Source organism: Cebidichthys violaceus, unplaced genomic scaffold (assembly GCF_023349555.1).
Source record: "Cebidichthys violaceus isolate CVI_PGR_0920_01 unplaced genomic scaffold, fCebVio1.0.p SCAF_17, whole genome shotgun sequence".
Lineage (NCBI taxonomy): Eukaryota > Metazoa > Chordata > Actinopteri > Perciformes > Stichaeidae > Cebidichthys > Cebidichthys violaceus.
The window spans coordinates 10,940,959-10,959,021 of NW_027176340.1; the positions used below are offsets into that span (position 1 = coordinate 10,940,959).

Sequence of the window (18,063 nt, forward strand, 5' to 3'; positions counted from 1 at the left end):
TTCATGCCCACACAAACCTCACACATGCTAAACTGAGCGTGCGCTCTCCGATCCCTCCCTCCTGCCCGCTGATTGACAGCCGCAGTGCAGGTGCGGTGCACTGCCAGAATAGAGAACTAGGCATAGGCGCACTGGCAGAGGAGAGACAGGGAGAGCTGAGGAGGGTTGAAAAAAAAAAAGAGAGAGGGGAGAGGGCATAACGGGAGGGGGGCTAGGGAGCGACGCGAGGAGCCAGCCCAGCTGATTTATGGGAGCAGGTCAGTGCCGGAGCGCACGTGTGACACTAATGCACAAGGACTGGACAGATGCAGGAGTGAGTGCTGAGTGGCAGCCTGTCATGCACCCATCCTTCAGTTCACCTACACCATCCAGGGAAACAAACAGTCGGAGAGAAGGGGTGCACTCTGCAAATAGTGAGATGAGCTAAAAGAGACGGCTCAGCATGATGAGTTCGTTGATCTAATTATCATCGGCCACAGACAAGTTGTACAAGAGAGATGGGCTTAAAGTAGGTTCAGACTCCATCTGGTCTATAGAGGTGACAGGGTTGTGTGTAAAATCGTAAGGTGGATACAAGCAGTACAAAGGCAGTACAAAATGAGCCTGCAAAATAATCTAAAATAAATGAGTTCCACGTCAAATGTCATGAAGCTGAGTCTGTGCAGTCAGTACATTGGCTATTTGTGACGTGTGTGAATAAAGTGAGGTAAAAATGGATCCCGACTCAGAACCTACACACATTTACACATACACAATTCAGCACACTATTCCCGTGTATGACGCAAGATAATGAACGCATATTTAATCTGCTTTGACTTTTTGTACCGTTGATTGCAAGTTAATACCTGGCTGTCACTTTTTGTAACATACACATCTCTGCTGAACCATAGAATTAAACCAAAACCTGTATAAATATGTGCTAAAAAAGGTTGTTAAGTTGAAGTCCGTTGTCAGCGTTTGGTGGAGTGTTAGCGACCTCAGGGTGGTGACCTGGTGTTGATGTAGGAAAGAAAAGTTACTACAGCAACTCACATTAATTCAGTTCTAATATTTTTTTTAATTGAGCAGATAGCCGAGTAAGCTAAATGTTACTGCCAAACATCTACTTGAGATGTGGATATGCAGTATATAGGGGGATTTACTGCTTCAGCATTACTGCATTTGGACAGCTTCGTGTGGCATCAAATGACAGCATTACGACAGCATGAAGATTCAGGTTTGTGTTTGGAGCCTATTTTCTCCACTCCCAATATAGAGTTTCCTTGAGTGGTCTGTCTGATGAGAGGAAGGTGCATATTCATCTTGCTCATCTGTTCAACATTTATATGAGCCTTGAGAAATGCTTGTGTTTAGTCTTTCTGCTCACACAGGTTTTGTGTAGGATGACTTTACTTGCCTGACCTGCCTAACCCTTTTAGAAGGAGTGTGCTTCCCCTTTATAATGTCGTTGTGGGTAATTTTCCTTCTGTAATATATGCAAAGAAGTGAATGCTTACTTGTTTCTCTACTTCACTAACAATATTCATGTTTTGCTTAAAGTCATGGATAAATTGTGTGTAGAGTGATACATTTCATTAAATTTTATTTTTTTCTTTTGAAATATGGATTAGAAAGTAAGTAGTAAGTAAGTAAATGAGCTCAGGAGCACGTTTCCCACTTTGTTTTTTTTTGTTTTGTATTTAGTTTTCCACTACAGTTGACCAGAGAGAATGTAGCGTAGGTGTCCTTCAGCTCCAGCCCCTGCACCTGACAACTGGCTAAACGTAGAGGACTGTGGTTATTCTTGGTCGCTTCCAGGTGCGAATGTGTCTGCATGTGTGAATGTGAATAAAAGAAGAATAGAAAAAAACAGCAAGCAGTGCCTAAACAAATAAGGCTAAAAACAGTGTAGTGCAGGTTGGGGTGGGTTGCTGAGGTGCAGTGCTATTCACTTACCATTACACACTTAAGATTAAGGGTGTGACGGATGTTATAGGAACGCTGCCGTCATGTGAAGTATATTTTGACGTCTTATTTAGAGTTCGATGAGAAGAGATATTTCAACTCTGTGAGATCAGTCTGGGACACAAGTGTTCCCTGAAACACTCGAAACCTATGGCTGGACCATGCATGGTCAATGTGCTGAATTGTGGCCAGATTGTTACGGAGATAATCAGTGGTAGTGTCTATGTATTCTAGATATTAAATGTTCATCTGCAATTTCCTGTAGTGGACCCAGTAATATTTGTCCTTAGGTGTCCTGAAGTAGCGGAACACATAGTAAAATAATTTCCCTGCTTCAGCTTCCAGACTGTCATGGGGACTTTATTTTGCCACTATTGCCAAAGTTGATGCTCACTTTGGGGCTAACCCTCCTTCACAGCGGTTGGGAAGCAAAACACGGCAACGTTATTTGGGTCTCGAGGAGCTGCAGTGGTTATTAATGGACAGACTGAAAACTACACCGTAGGCTACATTAACTGCCACTAGACAACTTTACTGTTTAACTTTCTCTTCACAATATTTAGAGCATTAATATAGCCGCAAACAACTATGTAGTGTGTAAAGATATAGTGGAGCAATGTCTATCACTATCCCTCTGTGCTTTTCCTCAAAGGAGTTACGTTACTCCTATAAAATATGCATCAAACTGTGTCAAGACCCTACAAGTATAGGACTGAAACACCCTGTTATAAACACATGTAGAGGGAAATAGGAAATTATACTGGAAATAAAAGATCAGTGAAAATTTAAATATTTTAGAGCTCTCCTTAAATGTATCAAATGAGGCTTTCTGGGTCGAGCTCTGTGGGGAGAGTAACAACCGTGTATGATTTGAGGAAGTGGATAAGATGGTTCATCGCTGAGGCAAAGACCTTTTTATTCATTCTGAAAGAATTAATTTTGTAACTTAATCACTAACCCACTTATTGACTCATTCAGTGACAGACTTCTGCGTTTATAGGACTGGCATCCGCTTAGCTACAATTCAGCAAAATGGAGTGTCCAGAGTCAGAGGAACACTGAATAGACATGTTTTCAGAGCTCAAACTCAAATACAATTTCACACCCCCCCCATTGTATTGAGGTGGAAGCAAAATACAGAGCAGTTGACATCTCAATCTCTGGACAAATAAAACCAAAATCTGGAATGCTTTTTATTTTTGGTAAACCAACCCAGTAAGTTGGATTCTGCCACACGCCTATCAACAACACACCTCTCTTCATGCAGTACACATGGAACAATCAGAGAAACCCCTCTGATGTCCAGACACTGAAATATGTTAATATAGACTCAACTTTAGCATATCTGTTTGGGTAAGACTCTCAGCCAGATGGAGTCCAAATCCATCATACTATGACTGAGAATGTAAGGTCTGCCATTGGCCTTGAAGGTAGCCTGCACATCCTCCATAAAGGGGCCCATGAAAAAAAGAAAAATGCTGATTTTGGCTGCAGGCTTACAATACTCCTCTTATGTGTCTGTGCTTGTGGTCGCTCCAGCAGACGCAGTAAAAAGAGGATGTTAATGAACTGCTGTCACACGTAGGCTGGTGCCTTTGAGGCAGCAGTCAGGATTCTCTCCACGTACTCAGTCTGTTTGCAGTGTGGAGGCTGTGATGTGCTGTCTGACTGCAGAGAGTCGCTTGCAGCCAGACATGAGGGGACCAACTCGGTACAGGGGGTCCCTGCTGCGGTCCCACTCTTTCACCAGCAGAGCAGAGGCTCGGCTCTGTGCGCAAATGTGTGCGTGTAGGTGTGTGTGTGTGTGTGTGTGTGTGTGTGTGTGTGTGTGTGTGTGTGTGTGTGTGTGTGTGTTTCTTTGTCTGAGATGCACGCTGGCTTGTTCGCAGGTGCATCCGCCAGCAGGAGGTACATGTAAATAAATGTAACATACATATACAGACTCTAGAAGCACTCTTGTGCCCTGTAGATTGTTGAGGGAAAACCAACGTATGTGTGCGTGCGATTGTGTTTGTAAGAGAGACAGAACCGGTCTGCCCGCTGATCTCCCCTGCAATCTGCCACTGCTGCACCCTGGGTAGTGTCAGGATGGCTTGGGCACCCACTGTGCCACCTGTCACCCTCAGCCCCCGCGGCTCACTGCCAGTCCAGCCACCCGACTCATAGGCCCAGCCTCAATTAGATTGCTATCACACAACCAAGATTGGTTGTTTTTCCCAACAGAAGATCTCTCTCTTTCAGATGATATTGTTAGCTTTTACCTCGCCACAAAAAAACCCCTCTGTGGCCTTCTCCGGATCCAGCACAGGTCTTGTTCTACATTATTTAAGATTCAAATGCAAATCTACGGCTTGGACATATGTAGGATTGGGAAATCTCCTTGTCGGTGCAGTTGCTGATGACATTATCGCAAGAACTCAGCAAATAGGGTACCCCTTGAAGGGGAATTCGGGGTCTCTCTTGTAAGCTTGACATCTGGCTCCACCAAACATCTGAGAAAGCAGATTGGCCCTGCAGGCCTGATGTGACAGCCGACGAGGAAGCTGGGAGATGTGGGAGAAGTGATCTGCACAGCTCCGCTGCTCAAGCTGTCACTTTGGCTTGGCTTGGCGCAGTTTGATTCTCCCTGGCTCTGAAGCATTAGGCCCACTCTTCTGACTGCCACTGCCCTGCCGGCACCAAGCCAAGTCTTTTGTGGGGGAGGTCGATCATCACTTTCACTCTTTCTTTCTTCCTCTCCTTCTCTTGCTTAGTCTCTCTCAGCAGGGCTCTGGCTCCTCTATCGCAATCTTTCCTTTTTAGTCCTCCCCTGCCTCTTTCTTATCCTTTCCCCGCCAGAAGCCACGAAATGGGATCCATTATAATCTGCCATTATTTGCTATTCCCAGTTCCTGTGCAGTACTCTAAGCTACTCATATGCTCTCTCCTTGCCATCTTTGTTCTTCTCTAAGTAGGCATTCAGTCATTCAGTAGTCACTCCACCCACCAGGATCCACATTGGCATGTTATCGCAACCACTTTAAGATCCTTAGTAGGACAAGGAAACTTGCAGTGGATTGGATATATGGATATATGCTCTGCTGAACAAAACTGTTTGGACTCATGAGATAAAACATTACCAGTGTACATAAAACTAAACTGTAGAAGTTCTTAACTTACAGTTTACTTTTCCTTATTAACTCTTATAGAAATCTAATCTTAAAAACAAAGTGTTTAAAGCCTGGATACCACACAACCAGCAGCTGAATTACAGCTTTTACTGCTTTGCCAAGTGCAGAACATTTGGCTTTTCAGCACAGCCACTGTAAACATAAAATAATATGGCTCTTTGTTGAGCAATTCAGAAAAGTTCTGCACTAGGGTCCAATATTAGGTAAAGGCTATTCCTATTTTCACAGCACTGAGTCAGCGCTAAAGAAAGGTCTGGCTCCACATATTATCATTCTGTAAAAGGGGGAAGAAAATGCTCTGCCTTGTTTGTATTTCTTTAAACCAATCACTATCATCTGGGTGTTGCTAAGCCCAGGATGCAGCGAAGGTGCCTAGGTATGTTAAAAATGAACCGTCTAACCGAAAAATATGAATTTTGAACACTTAATTTAATAAGTTGAACAGTTTAACTGAAACTAACTAACTAAAAATGTAAAAGAGCAGAGCAAAACCAAGAGAAGAGAGGCTTGTCACTTAATAGCTGGTCCAGCTTAAAGGTCAGGCCACCTTAAGTGAGCCTGGGCCATTGTTGTTGCTAGCTTTATGCTAACCCCATTTACAGGCAGGCTAGCAAGACGGAGGAACTTGTGGTTCGGTCTTGGGTCTCGGGGTGGAAGCATTTATTCACTGACATGTACACACACTGCACCGCTACGGTCACAGCTGTTAACATTACTGCTAACTTCATACTCATCTACACACACACGCGCTCTCTCTCTCGACCAAACACTCTCTAACGTTACACCAGATTTGCAATTCTCAAATTATGCCGGACAAACACACGGCTGACAACCTACTAACTAATTGACGCATTACGCATACAAGGAATTTGACTCCGGTTTTTACGTTGCTCTCAACATACATACACAGAAATTATTAATAAACAAATAAACGAAAGAAAGTTATGGATTTAACCTGTTTTTTGGTTATCGTTATCGGCTTGTGAACACTTCAACCACAGCAGCCACAATGCAAGGCACTAATCCTGTCAGTTAACGGTCAATGATCGATTACAAGAGTTGACTATCAGTCAGAAAAAAATTAAATAAAAAGGAACATTTTGTGGAGGCTACTCATTATTCTGTACAAGCACAGAGGGAAATTAATTATTTGAGTAAGGTAATTACCCAGGCGCGAAAAAATTAACTGTCCTCGCCTCTGATTTGCAAAAGTTCAGAATGTCTTGTTGTCCAAGAGATCTTAGTATACAAACATCACCACCATGTCCTGTTGTTTACCCATCCCTCTATTTCCTCCTCCATTTTGTGCCACTTTCAGGTAAAAATCCTTGTTTGTATGTACATTAAAATGTTTGTCACTGTCATCTTTTGGTGGTGAACATGACAGCCTGCTTCTGCCTATGTTCATCTGGTTATTTAATCATTAAAACCTTTTGTGGAATCACAAATGTTGCTGTACTTCCATTTTCAGGATGGTGTTGCTGACATTGCCTGATTTGTTCCCGTTGCTGTTGTGGTCATTTATGTTCTCGCACCTAAACATACGCAGTACATCTTACTTAGAGCACGTATGTGAGACACTACTCACTTGTCTGGCCTGCCGGGCACCTGCAGGCGTAAGCGACATTTGTTAGCACTCTGGATCTGTTCTTCTTTGATGCGGATGAGCCTCTGCAGAGCCAGACACCAGTCCTGGGCAACAGTGGTGTTAAGGTTCTTTGATTGGAAAAAAAACACACACATATGCACACAATTAAAAATTGTTTCTTGGCTGTAGCGTACAGTAGGTCATCTCGCCAAGAAGTGTACAGAGCACACTGTGCAGTACTTACATATTTATATTCTTACAGGCAAACAACTACACATCCACTCACATAAAAATTGCAGTACATTAATTGACACTACATGGTCGTGGCTTTTGGCCCCTCAAAAGGTAACGTTGAATCAACCTCAACATAAGCATCCCTTTTACAGTTAATTCTAGTCCTTCAAGTCAAACAGAATCAAATCACTGTTCTGAAGCCAATGAGCTGTGCAGAAGTGTTTTGTCTGTTTGTTCGGTGGACAGTAAGATAACTGGGTGGAAAGTGAAAAATCCGTCATTTAGTGCTGGGCCAATATCGCTCTTCCTGAGGACAATGTGCTCATTATGCAGGGAGGCTAAGGTGCCATCATTACCCTGAGAGGCTCTTTGGTGATTGCTGGAGTATACCTCCCTGGCTGTGGTAGAGTATGGTACAGTTCATGTGTTAATGACAGACTACTGGGAAGTGTCCTGATTTGAACGCCACAGGAGGGACGCTGCAGGTTCCTTTTGCAACATAGCAAATCTAACACTTCTATCTGGAATATCAGGGGGAAAATCTCCTTCTCAACATTGTGGCACTGTTGATGAAGAGCTAGATGGGACTTCATGCTTTTAGAAATCGATGATTTAAGAAGACCATGAGGCTGCTCTTTGATCACATTTTAAACATCAAGAATCTTTTTTACAATTTCTTTAAAAGAGATAGCAGAAAGAGATTTCCCCAAATGGTTATTCCTTGTACCATCCAGACTTGATGTCTTAGTGTGCACTGAATCCGGCCATTCAAATTAGCAGTGCATACTTCAATTTTGTCTTTGCTGCCTCTGTGACTCTGTGGTCTGTCATCAGGGCTTAGGAGCTCTTGTTAAGTAGTCTGCTGCATACAGAAAACTTTCCATCTTTCATATACACATCTTTTCAGTCAATATCTTGAGAAAATTAGCTTTTAAATAATTTGTGACACTGAAAGCAATGTTTGTATAAGGGAATATCACATTTGAAGGTCAATCTGTCAGCTCTTAAAGAAAGCCTTGAGAGAGCAGGGCTGTGTTTTTGTGCTGTGTAAATGTAACAAACTGTGACTTCAGTGGCATGGCCTGGAAAGTCAGTTGGATTGAGTTAAACCATGCCTGAGATCTTTCCTTTCAGCTGACTTTGGTGCATTATAGGCTATATGTTGTATGATCCACATTTCCTCTGTGAGACGGTCCAGGCACAGTAAAAGTGTAACATGAAGTGACATGTAGGTACCTGGTACATCCCCTGCAGAGTGCCCACGAGGAGGGTGACCTCCTCCACGACGGAAAGGTCATGTTGCAGTTCCTGCAGCTCCTGGTAGAGCCGTGGAGGGCCGAGGAATGCTTTGCCTGAGAAGTGGGCAACAAGCAAAGCCTCAGAGTTTGTAATATCACTATCGCATTGCATATTTTTTATGCAGAAAAAAAAGAAGTATACTCAAGGTGATTAAAAAAACTTTTGAGCTGGAACCAGTGAATGTTTGACAAATGACTTGATTAACAAACTGTTGACAATCAATTTTCATAACTAATCATTTAAACAATTTCAATAATGTATACACTAAACATATATGGTATATTGACCAACTATCTAATGTTCAAGATTGAAGTCCTCTAAACACTAAGAGGACACAATGACATTGCTGCTGAGAACTTGTGGGAATGGAGAGGGAAAAGTTCCCTTTGCTGAAACTCCAGTGGCACTAATAAAAGAGGTTCGATGTGCAGGTGGATCGATCTTCATTATTTGTTGAACTACAGAGAATGCATTTATGAGTAAAAAAATAAAAATCAGATGGAGAAACTGTTATTCGGAGCTATGATGCCCTTTTGCTGGCCAAAAGCAATGCAGGTGTCTCATTAGACGCAAAATTCAGCATCGATTTGAGGCCGGCTGCCTTCAAACTCTCTCTCTCTTTCTCTCTCTCTCCCTCTCTCTCTCCTGCTGCTGCTGCGAATCGATAGCTGTGTCTCCTCCTGTCTGCCATCCTCCTGGCTCCCCTGGCCCACATCTCCCCAGCAGCAGAACTGCCTAATTAAATTCTGCAGGTAGATTTTGTTGCTGAGCTGTCCTGCACTGTCACCGCTGCCACATAATAAAGTAGCAGAAAGAGCTGAGCCGGTAGGCGGGCTTAGCGAGGCATGCTCCTCCGAGGGGACCCGCTGTCTTTTGTCTGTCCGCGTGCATTAATGGAGTGAGAGTAAAACCATAAGAGGAAAAGGGGGTGAGAAAAGGAGAGTGGTGGGCTTGCATTGTTCATTTAAGGAGCTCTATTGTAGCTTTTAGGGTTTAATGGGATCTTCGTCATGGGCCGCCAGTGACATCTGTCAACTGTGCAAAGAAATCAATAGGTGAGACATCTGAATACAAAAGGGTGTGCTGCGAGTCGCGAGAACAATGTCTTCCTGTCCTCTCCAAAGGGATTGCCTGGACCCCTGTACAGGTTCGTCGACTCCTCTGGGGCCGGCTGTTGGCTACGGCCTGAGAGGTGAATGTGCTGAGTTGTAATCCAGCGTAATCCCGTTGGTGAGGCAGGATATGGTTTTCATACTCAGACATGGCTATTCACATCGGCCGCCAGGCACGTAGCCCACTGGTGTGCAAGGCCGGAGCCCAAAGGTTGCTCTGGAATAAGTCAACATCTAGCACTCAGCTGCTGTGCCAATGAGGCTAGCCAGTGGATTTAAAGACAATGCGGCTTTCCACAACGGCATCAAAACCCTTGTCTGATCCTCAGCCAAAGCCCCAATGCTACACTTCTGACAAAAAAAAATTAAATAACTGCACTCCAGACAGCGGGCCAAAAGCGAAGCAGCAATAAGGGAGGTGTAATGGGGGACAGAATGAAGGTAAGGCAGCGTGAGAGTAAACAAGTGACACTAAAAAAGATCATGAACATCGGAGGGCTTTTCTGTGTGTTGGCAAGAAGAGACATGGAAGGAGACGGTCCGACGGAGATACAGTGGGGAAAAAAAGTATTTAGTCAGCCACCAATTGTGCAGGTTCTCCCACTTAAAAAGATGAGAGAGGCCTGTAATTTTCATCATAGGTACACTTCAACTATGAGAGACAGAATGGGGGGAAAGAATCCAGGAAATCACATTGTAGGATTTTTAATGAATTAATTGGTAAATTCCTCTGTAAAATAAGTATTTGGTCACCTACAAACAAGATGTCTGGCTTTCACAGACCTGTAACTTCTTCTTTAAGAGGCTCCTCTGTCCTCCACTCGTTACCTGTATTAATGGCACCTGTTTGAACTCGTTATCAGTATAAAAGACACCTGTCCACAACCTCAAACAGTCACACTCCAAACTCCACTATGGCCAAGACCAAAGAGCTGTCAAAGGACACCAGAAACAAAATTGTAGACCAAAAATCCCAGAACCACACAGGGGGACCTAGTGAATGACCTGCAGAGAGCTGGGACCAAAGTAACAAAGGCTACCATCAGTAACACACTACGCTGCCAGGGACTCAAATCCTGCAGTGCCAGACGTGTCCCCCTGCTCAAGCCAGTACATGTCCAGGCCCGTCTGAAGTTTGCTAGAGAGCATTTGGATGATCCAGAAGAGGATTGGGAGAATGTCATATGGTCAGATGAAACCAAAATAGAACTTTTTGGTAAAAACTCAACTAGTCGTGTTTGGAGGAGAAAGAATGCTGAGTTGCATCCAAAGAACACCATACCTACTGTGAAGCATGGGGGTGGAAACATCATGCTTTGGGGCTGTTTTTCCAGGGACCAGGACGACTGATCCGTGTAAAGGAAAGAATGAATGGGGCCATGTATCGTGAGATTTTGAGTGAAAACCTCCTTCCATCAGCAAGGGCATTGAAGATGAAACGTGGCTGGGTCTTTCAGCATGACAATGATTCCAAACACACCGCCCGGGCAACGAAGGAGGGGCTTCGTAAGAAGCATTTCAAGGTCCAGGAGTGGCCTAGCCAGTCTCCAGATCTCAACCCCATAGAAAATCTTTGGAGGGAGTTGAAAGTCCGTGTTGCCCAGCGACAGCCCCAAAACATCACTGCTCTAGAGGAGATCTGCATGGAGGAATGGGCCAAAATACCAGCAACAGTGTGTGAAAACCTTGTGAAGACTTACAGAAAACATTTGACCTCTGTCATTGCCAACAAAGGGTATATAACAAAGCATTGAGATGAACTTTTGTTATTGACCAAATACTTATTTTCCACCATAATTTGCAAATACATTCTTTAATGTGATTTTCTGGATTTTTTTTTTTTTTTTTTTTTTTCTCATTTTGTCTCTCATAGTTGAGGTATACCTATGATGAAAATTACAGGCTTTAAGTGGGAGAACTTGCACAATTGGTGGCTGACTACATTTTTTTCCCCACTGTATAGACAGAGACGAAGGGGAAGAGTCAGAGAGACAGGCCTGCATTTCCCTAAAGGACAGCTTTCTTCAATAAAGAAGGGCACTGGGGCCTGCAGAAGATGAAAAATGACTCCATTTTGAGTCATGCTGAGGGAGCGCAGGATTTAGAGTAGACACCCCACTGAATGACATCACAGGGGATAAAACTATAAATAGATGGGACAGGCTGTCTGAATGAAAATTTGGGGAACGGTCCCACAGATGTTCAGGGAGGTTTCTGTGTAGACATGATTACGGTGACTGCAGTGTGTCGAAAAAGTGAAGCAAAAAAAAAAGAATCCAGCTCCTTTCCTTCTTGGGGCATAACATTTGCAGAGTTAGACGCAAGTAAAAGGAAGAGAGACAGCTGCATTGAGAGTGAACCTTAAATGATCCCCAAAACCTTTGCTGCAAAGTTGTGAGTACACACTACCTGAGCGAAAAGCGAATCATTAATCCGTAGAGAATCAGAACCGGCTCTCAAACAGTAGCTGCTTGCTGAGAATGACATGGGTAGCTCGGAGGAAAGCACCATTAATATTTAAGTCATGGAACTGCAACTTTAAAAAGCCTGTACCATTACATCCTGATAAGGCTTTGTATCTCCCTTTTTCCCATGGCACATTTATCAGGGATCTCTTCAAGCTCTGTATACACCAGAGTTTACTGAGGGCTGGTGGGAGAACTAGTGTTTCAACCACCGATTCCTATCTACTGCTACTGGCTCTCTAATTGGGCCTGCAAAGGGAGGGAATAATCTCTGCAGATTGATGACTCCACTTTCGGTGTGTTTGTGGTCTATCAGAGAGTGAAATGAGACTGTGGGGATGCTGAGGCAGGGGGCTCTCCACCACCCTCATCTCTCTCCAAGATAAAACACCCTAGGCAGATTGGAACGAGTGACCGTCATCACTGTCCTCCTCACAAACACATCCTCAATCACAGTGACAAGCAGCGCGGATGAGTCTCCAGCCCTCCGCGGGACACTTGAGAACAGAAACAGATTAGTCTTGCTGAGTCAGAGTAAGGGGCTGAGACTAAAAGTCAGTCCAAGTGATGAGATTAACTCGAGGGTGACACACGGGGGAGAGGAACGAGATAGGACTGGTTCACATTTTCTTTAGTTATTTACCTGAGGTGCAGGCTCGCTTGGCCCCACTCTGTTGGAAGAGGGTGTCTTTGCTTTGAGGGCCCTCCTGGCCCACCTCAACTACTTGCACCTGCTGTAGGGGGGCGCTCCACTTCATCGTGTACTTGGGGCCGACAGGGACCAGGCTGCTGATATCCGGAGGCCCCCTGGTGGAGATGAGACCAAAAACATACAAAAATTAGGACACAGTTTTCGAGGAAAAACAACCTGAGAGAAATTACCCTCCCTCCCCTCTCCGCATCCTGCTAACAGCACTACACCCAATGCTCCGTAGCAGGAGACATGTCACGAAGAAGACTTGGGAGTGGGAATTAGAATCCGTATGATCACCCATGTTCCCTGCCAAAATTATACCCCTGGCTGTGAGGAGGAGTTCATTGCTATTCATGTATTCCTGTAATCACGCAGACAATCAACATTGTGATCGGTTTGTCAAGATCCTGGAGGGCAGACAAAGTCAACTTCGGGACACTCGAGTTGAATAAGACGTGGAGTGATAATTACTTTGAAGGCTGAACAAGAGGGCTTTAAGCAACATCTTTGACAGGGGCTTTGCGAAATATACAAAATCCCTTTTCCTGTTTACTTTGAGAGAGAGAGAGAGAGAGAGAGAGAGAGAGAGAGAGAGAGAGAGAGATGTGATCAATGTTGCTGTCGCAGAAGATAAATTAGAAAGAAACCAAAAAATGTTTTATGTCAGTAATCTAGGACTCCTGTAGCTGTAGTTAAGCATTCTACCATTTGTTTAAAGCTGATAAAGCTCCTGCAACTCCAGATTGGGCTCCAAACCCCTTGCAGCTATTTCTCTTTCCAATGCAGTTTGCCAAAATATCCTTGCGAAACCTAGGGCATCACATTAGAGCGTCATGCCACCTAATAGCTATTTCTCCTAACGGTGCAGTATAGCAGACTAACTTCATGCTAGAACTAAGCATTGCGAACGCATTAGCAAAGTATTTTTTAATGCAACGGAATCTAGCTCGACATGTTCTACGAGAGGGACTTACTTGACATTTATGTTGGCACAGATGAGCACATCATCAAAGAGGAAGACCTTTCTCTCCTTCGACTTCAGGACCTGTCCCCTCTCGCCATACACCGTCTCAATAAGCGTCTCACAAAGGACCAGTGACCCCTGCTCTGAGTTCAGTTGCTAAAAGGGACACAGCAATTAGATCAGAGGCGGTGGAGACAGCATCACAAAGGGCCAGTCCTCTAGAGTTGACGCCCGGAGGACGCAGAAGTCGGCCTTGGAGGAAGAGATGTCTCATCAGGGATTAGCGACACATTCATGCCGCTGAAGGTCATTTAATGTGCATACGACACACACACACACACACACACACACAAGGCAGAAATGCAACCCTAGCGTGTTCATTCATCAAACTTAGTGACAGAGGGAATGTCCTTACGCTATCTCTGCTCTGCACACACGTGAGGAGAGGCACCTAAAGACAAACTTTAAAGGCGTAACAGGAGCGTCTTTTCTAAATAAACAAGTCCAACACATCCCTTCAGATCATTCTGTCCTTTTGTCTGCGGCGTGCTATCAACCATACCGCTACCAGTGGTGGTGAGTCAAACTGACTTAGCTCATGAGCACTGGGACCAGGGACGTGTGGTCAGGGGAGGCAGGTGAGGCAGAGCCTCACCTGTCATCATGAAAAGTAAAAAACAAATAATGCTAAAATAAAATAAATATTAATATTTCTCTACAGATCTGTGCTATCAATGTAATTTCTGTATGATTCCAATCATTTCAAGCATTTTTATATCAAAATCGCTGAATTAGCGCATGTCCTGTTCAAACAGAGGAGACATGCGAGGTGCGGCAGCGACGAGCTGTGCCTCACCTCAGATTGCGCAATCCCTCATAAACTGGGTTGAGCGCGTGCCTTTTGCTTTCTCATTGTTTGTCACCACTGTAATATTTGTAGACACTTTTATTACATGTCCTTTCTTTACATAGAATAGGTCATGTATTTCACGTATGTGTAGAACCTATTTAGTGTTGCTGATCTGACATTAAACCACAGTGAAAAAGCACAGAGGGGAGGCAAACACTACTTTGCCTCAATGAAGAGGGCGTGTGAGAGCCCACGGGTCGGGTTTATGCTTGTTCTGTCGTTCTTCTACACTTCTCTTCTTCTTCTTCTTATATTTTGCTTTGACCACAATAATGTAAGATTAAATATCCAAGCTTAAAAATGTCTCAAAAAACAAGGAAATATGAACAAATCAACAGCAATTCAACGTCAGACAGGTAAAGTAACCTTTTAAGTCTTTGTTGTTCTCTTTATACATCCGTGGTTGTACAAGCGGGTACAAGCGGCCGAAATGGGTTTCCTCAGGAGGGTGGCTGGCATCTCCCTTAGAGATGTGGTGAGGAGTCATCCGTGAGGGACTCGGAGTAGAGCCGCTGCTCCTTTGCGTGGAAAGGAGCCAGTTGAGGTGGTTCGGGCATCTGGTAAGGATGCCACCTGGGCGCCTCCCTAGGGAGGTGTTCCAGGCACGACCAGCTAGAAGGAGACCCCGAGGGAGGCCCAGGACCAGGTGGAGGGACTATATCTCCAAACTGGCCTGGGAGCGCCTCGGGATCCCCCAGTTAGAGCTGGCTGATGTGGCCCGGGAAAGGGAAGTTTGGGGTCCCCTGCTGGAGCTGTTGCCCCCGCGACCCGATCCCGGAGAAGCGGTTGAAGATGAGATGAGAGATGAGATTGTTACACACATTATCGCGGAATCTCACGATTTTCGTGGGTGGCGCCCGCGAGCACTCTACTTCTGAAACGCTGTCGGTTGAGGAAGATCCTCAGCCTTCTTTGTGATGCTGTCACTCATGATGACACGCCCTCTCAGTTGAAGCCACGCCCCCACGCTAGATCATTGTCAAAAGTCTGAACTGAAAAAAACAATCTGAAAGTGAAAAAAAGATTTGAAACGGAATTTTTTTTTTAATCTGAAAATATTAAATATATATACAAGTGAAAAATGAAAAAAATAAATGTATTCAAAAAAATTCCAGAACTGAATCAAAATTATATTCAACCCAAAAAAACTTTTCATCCACTTATTTTTATTTTGAATACATTGCTGTATTTTTCAATGTTCAAGACCATAACTTCAACTTTCAGGTTCAAATTATTTTTTCAAATGATCAAAACTTTTGACCTGGATTTAGCTCCATAGTGGGGCAGGTTGGTGGGGCAGGTCGCGGTGCACACGCTCCCGGTGGAATCAAATATGTACCTTGCTTATGTGTGTGTAAAGAATGCTGATATGAAATATGAAAAACAACCAGTAGTCAATGTGCAAGCTGCCAATTGAATGGTGATTTAAGCTACTCTATTGGGTTCATATATTTGTAAATCTGACTTATGTAGTGTCAGTGCCTCACCTGCCACAAACCTCACCGCACGTCACTGACTGGGATATACAATCCTTTCCACCACAACAAGGCAACAACACATGGGTACAAACGCATAAACAGTTTGCTGCATGCACACCTTTACACACACACACACACACACACACACACACACGCATCCACACACGTACAGACACAATAAATAAATTCCATAACAGATGCAATTTATGCTATAGCATTTTAGCATATGTTGTGCTTTCCTGTCATCCATATGTTGCACGGCAAAAGGAAATAGCACCAAAAGCTTCTTTCTTTTTTTTTATCGCTTTGCTCCGGCTTCTTTTATGACTGCCTGAGTCAATATTTGTATGCATACTGCGCCAATCTAAGCCAGGCTCATCACAATTTATACTGCAAGCAGCAGGTTATGTCCAAATATGGCCTTCACATCCTGGTACTTTGGTGTTTGTGTTTGCTTAAAGTCTTCAAGCATCGATAGGCACAGAGGGCATTGCACCATGCGTGTGTGTGCTTGGGAGTGCGCGTGGGAGTGTGTGCGAAACCGATTCTCACTCACATTGTTATCTGTCCTATTCCGGCGACTTAGATACTTTGAGACAAAGAATGAATATTTCATTGGATGGTTATGGGGGCAATAGAGGAGACTGTTTCCTATTGGAATTCTGCAGACTCACCGCGGCAAATGGAATTCTATGTGGAGTGGAAGAGATAGGGCGAATCAACTCATCTCAGAGTCCTGGAAAGCAAGGGCTGATAGAAAGAAATAAAGAGAGCGGGAGGGGGGTGAGAGTGAGAGAGTGAGAGTGAGAGTGAGAGAGAGAGAGAGAGAGAGAGAGAGAGAGAGAGAGAGAGAGAGAGAGAGAGAGAGAGAGAGAGAGAGAGAGAGAGAGAGAGAGAGAGAGAGAGAGAGAGAGAGAGAGAGAGGAAAACAGGAAGATGCAGTCACACTAGAGAAAGAGAAGAAGAGTGTATAAGTGGAGTGAGAAAGTAAGCAAGGGAGTGCAAGAGGGGAATAGAGGGGAGGTAAAGTGGAAAGAGAGGAAGAGCGACAGGGTGAAAGAGATAGCTCTCTTACAGTTTCCAATTAAATGTCTCATTTACCCCCTAATTCTTCTTATTCAAAGCAGCATTTGTTCAGATTTGCAGCGGCAGGACTGTAATTTCTGTGTGGTAATGGAGAGGCAACGCCTCTGCCATTGCATTTGGTACTGTTTGGGAATGATAATGGGCATCATTTCTAGAAGATAATTCCCTGAAATAAAAATGCCTCCCTAGATTAATGTGTGGGAAAGTGATACAAGCGATGGCCATATACTAGTTTAATTTATAGGTGTTTGGCTCACAGCGATAACAACGCAGAGGAGTAAAAGGGCGCAGGGGGCTGGCTCACAGTTGATTTGATTGGGGCATGTGTGTGTGCGTGTACGCGTGCATGTGGAAGTGCATGTGCATCCAGTCACCTTACTGAGCAGGCGATCACTGACGCTGCGGGCAAGCTGTTGAGTCTCTGCAATCTGGTCGGCTACTCGTTTCTGTTCATTCAGCTTCTCAGCCAGCATCTCCAGCTCTGTCAGGGCGAGCTGCAGGGGCAGGCGGTCCACGTGGCCCTTCGGTGTGTTCTTAAGCATGTCCTAGAAAAGGTCATGAGCAAAGTTTAAAGTGAAGACCTTCCAAGTCAAAAGAAAATTCAAACCACTCACTGTTCATGATTCAATACTTTATTTTGTATATTGCAATATAAATAATGTGTGTGAGTATTGTCAAGTTCAAAGTGGGGACATTTTGGAAAGCTCAGACACTTTAACAAAGTGGGGACACTTTTGAAAGTTCTGACATTTTTTGGTAAGTGGAAGCATTTTTGTAAAACGAGGACATTTTAGCAAAGAGGGGACATTTTGGACATTTCTTTCTGACGTCAAGCACTCACTTTGAGTTCAGGTGTGTGACTGGCACATATACCAGCGGATTTGACTGTGTACACCACACTAACCTTGCAGTGGTTATGTAGACTTTGTGAAGCTCATTGTATTCCAATTTCTACCCTTTTGTAAGCAGAGTTGGCTAAAACAAACTAGACTAAGCGCAGGCTTTGTGGCTTGCATGTCTATATTTGCCCTGCATCTATCTATGACCCAGTGAAAGCTTGGTATTGTCTTGATATGCATCTCAGATGTACCGTGATGCCTTGAGCTCTAGCTCCCTGTA

The 18,063-nt window shown here is 44.2% G+C and overlaps 1 protein-coding gene across 3 annotated transcripts in view; it reads right to left on the reverse strand.

Annotated features, from left to right (window-relative positions):
- The window catches only part of arhgef10la (Rho guanine nucleotide exchange factor (GEF) 10-like a), a 148,443-nt gene that overhangs the window by 78,334 nt on the left and 52,046 nt on the right, over window positions 1-18,063 (reverse strand). For all 3 annotated transcript variants that reach the window (XM_068712574.1, XM_068712576.1, XM_068712573.1), the window contains 5 exons: window positions 17,319-17,489; window positions 13,481-13,626; window positions 12,456-12,619; window positions 8,173-8,288; window positions 6,703-6,830 (listed from right to left, as the gene is read on the reverse strand). In XM_068712574.1, the coding sequence (XP_068568675.1) occupies window positions 6,703-6,830; window positions 8,173-8,288; window positions 12,456-12,619; window positions 13,481-13,626; window positions 17,319-17,489 (725 nt within the window). The remainder of the gene's footprint in view (window positions 1-6,702; window positions 6,831-8,172; window positions 8,289-12,455; window positions 12,620-13,480; window positions 13,627-17,318; window positions 17,490-18,063) is intronic.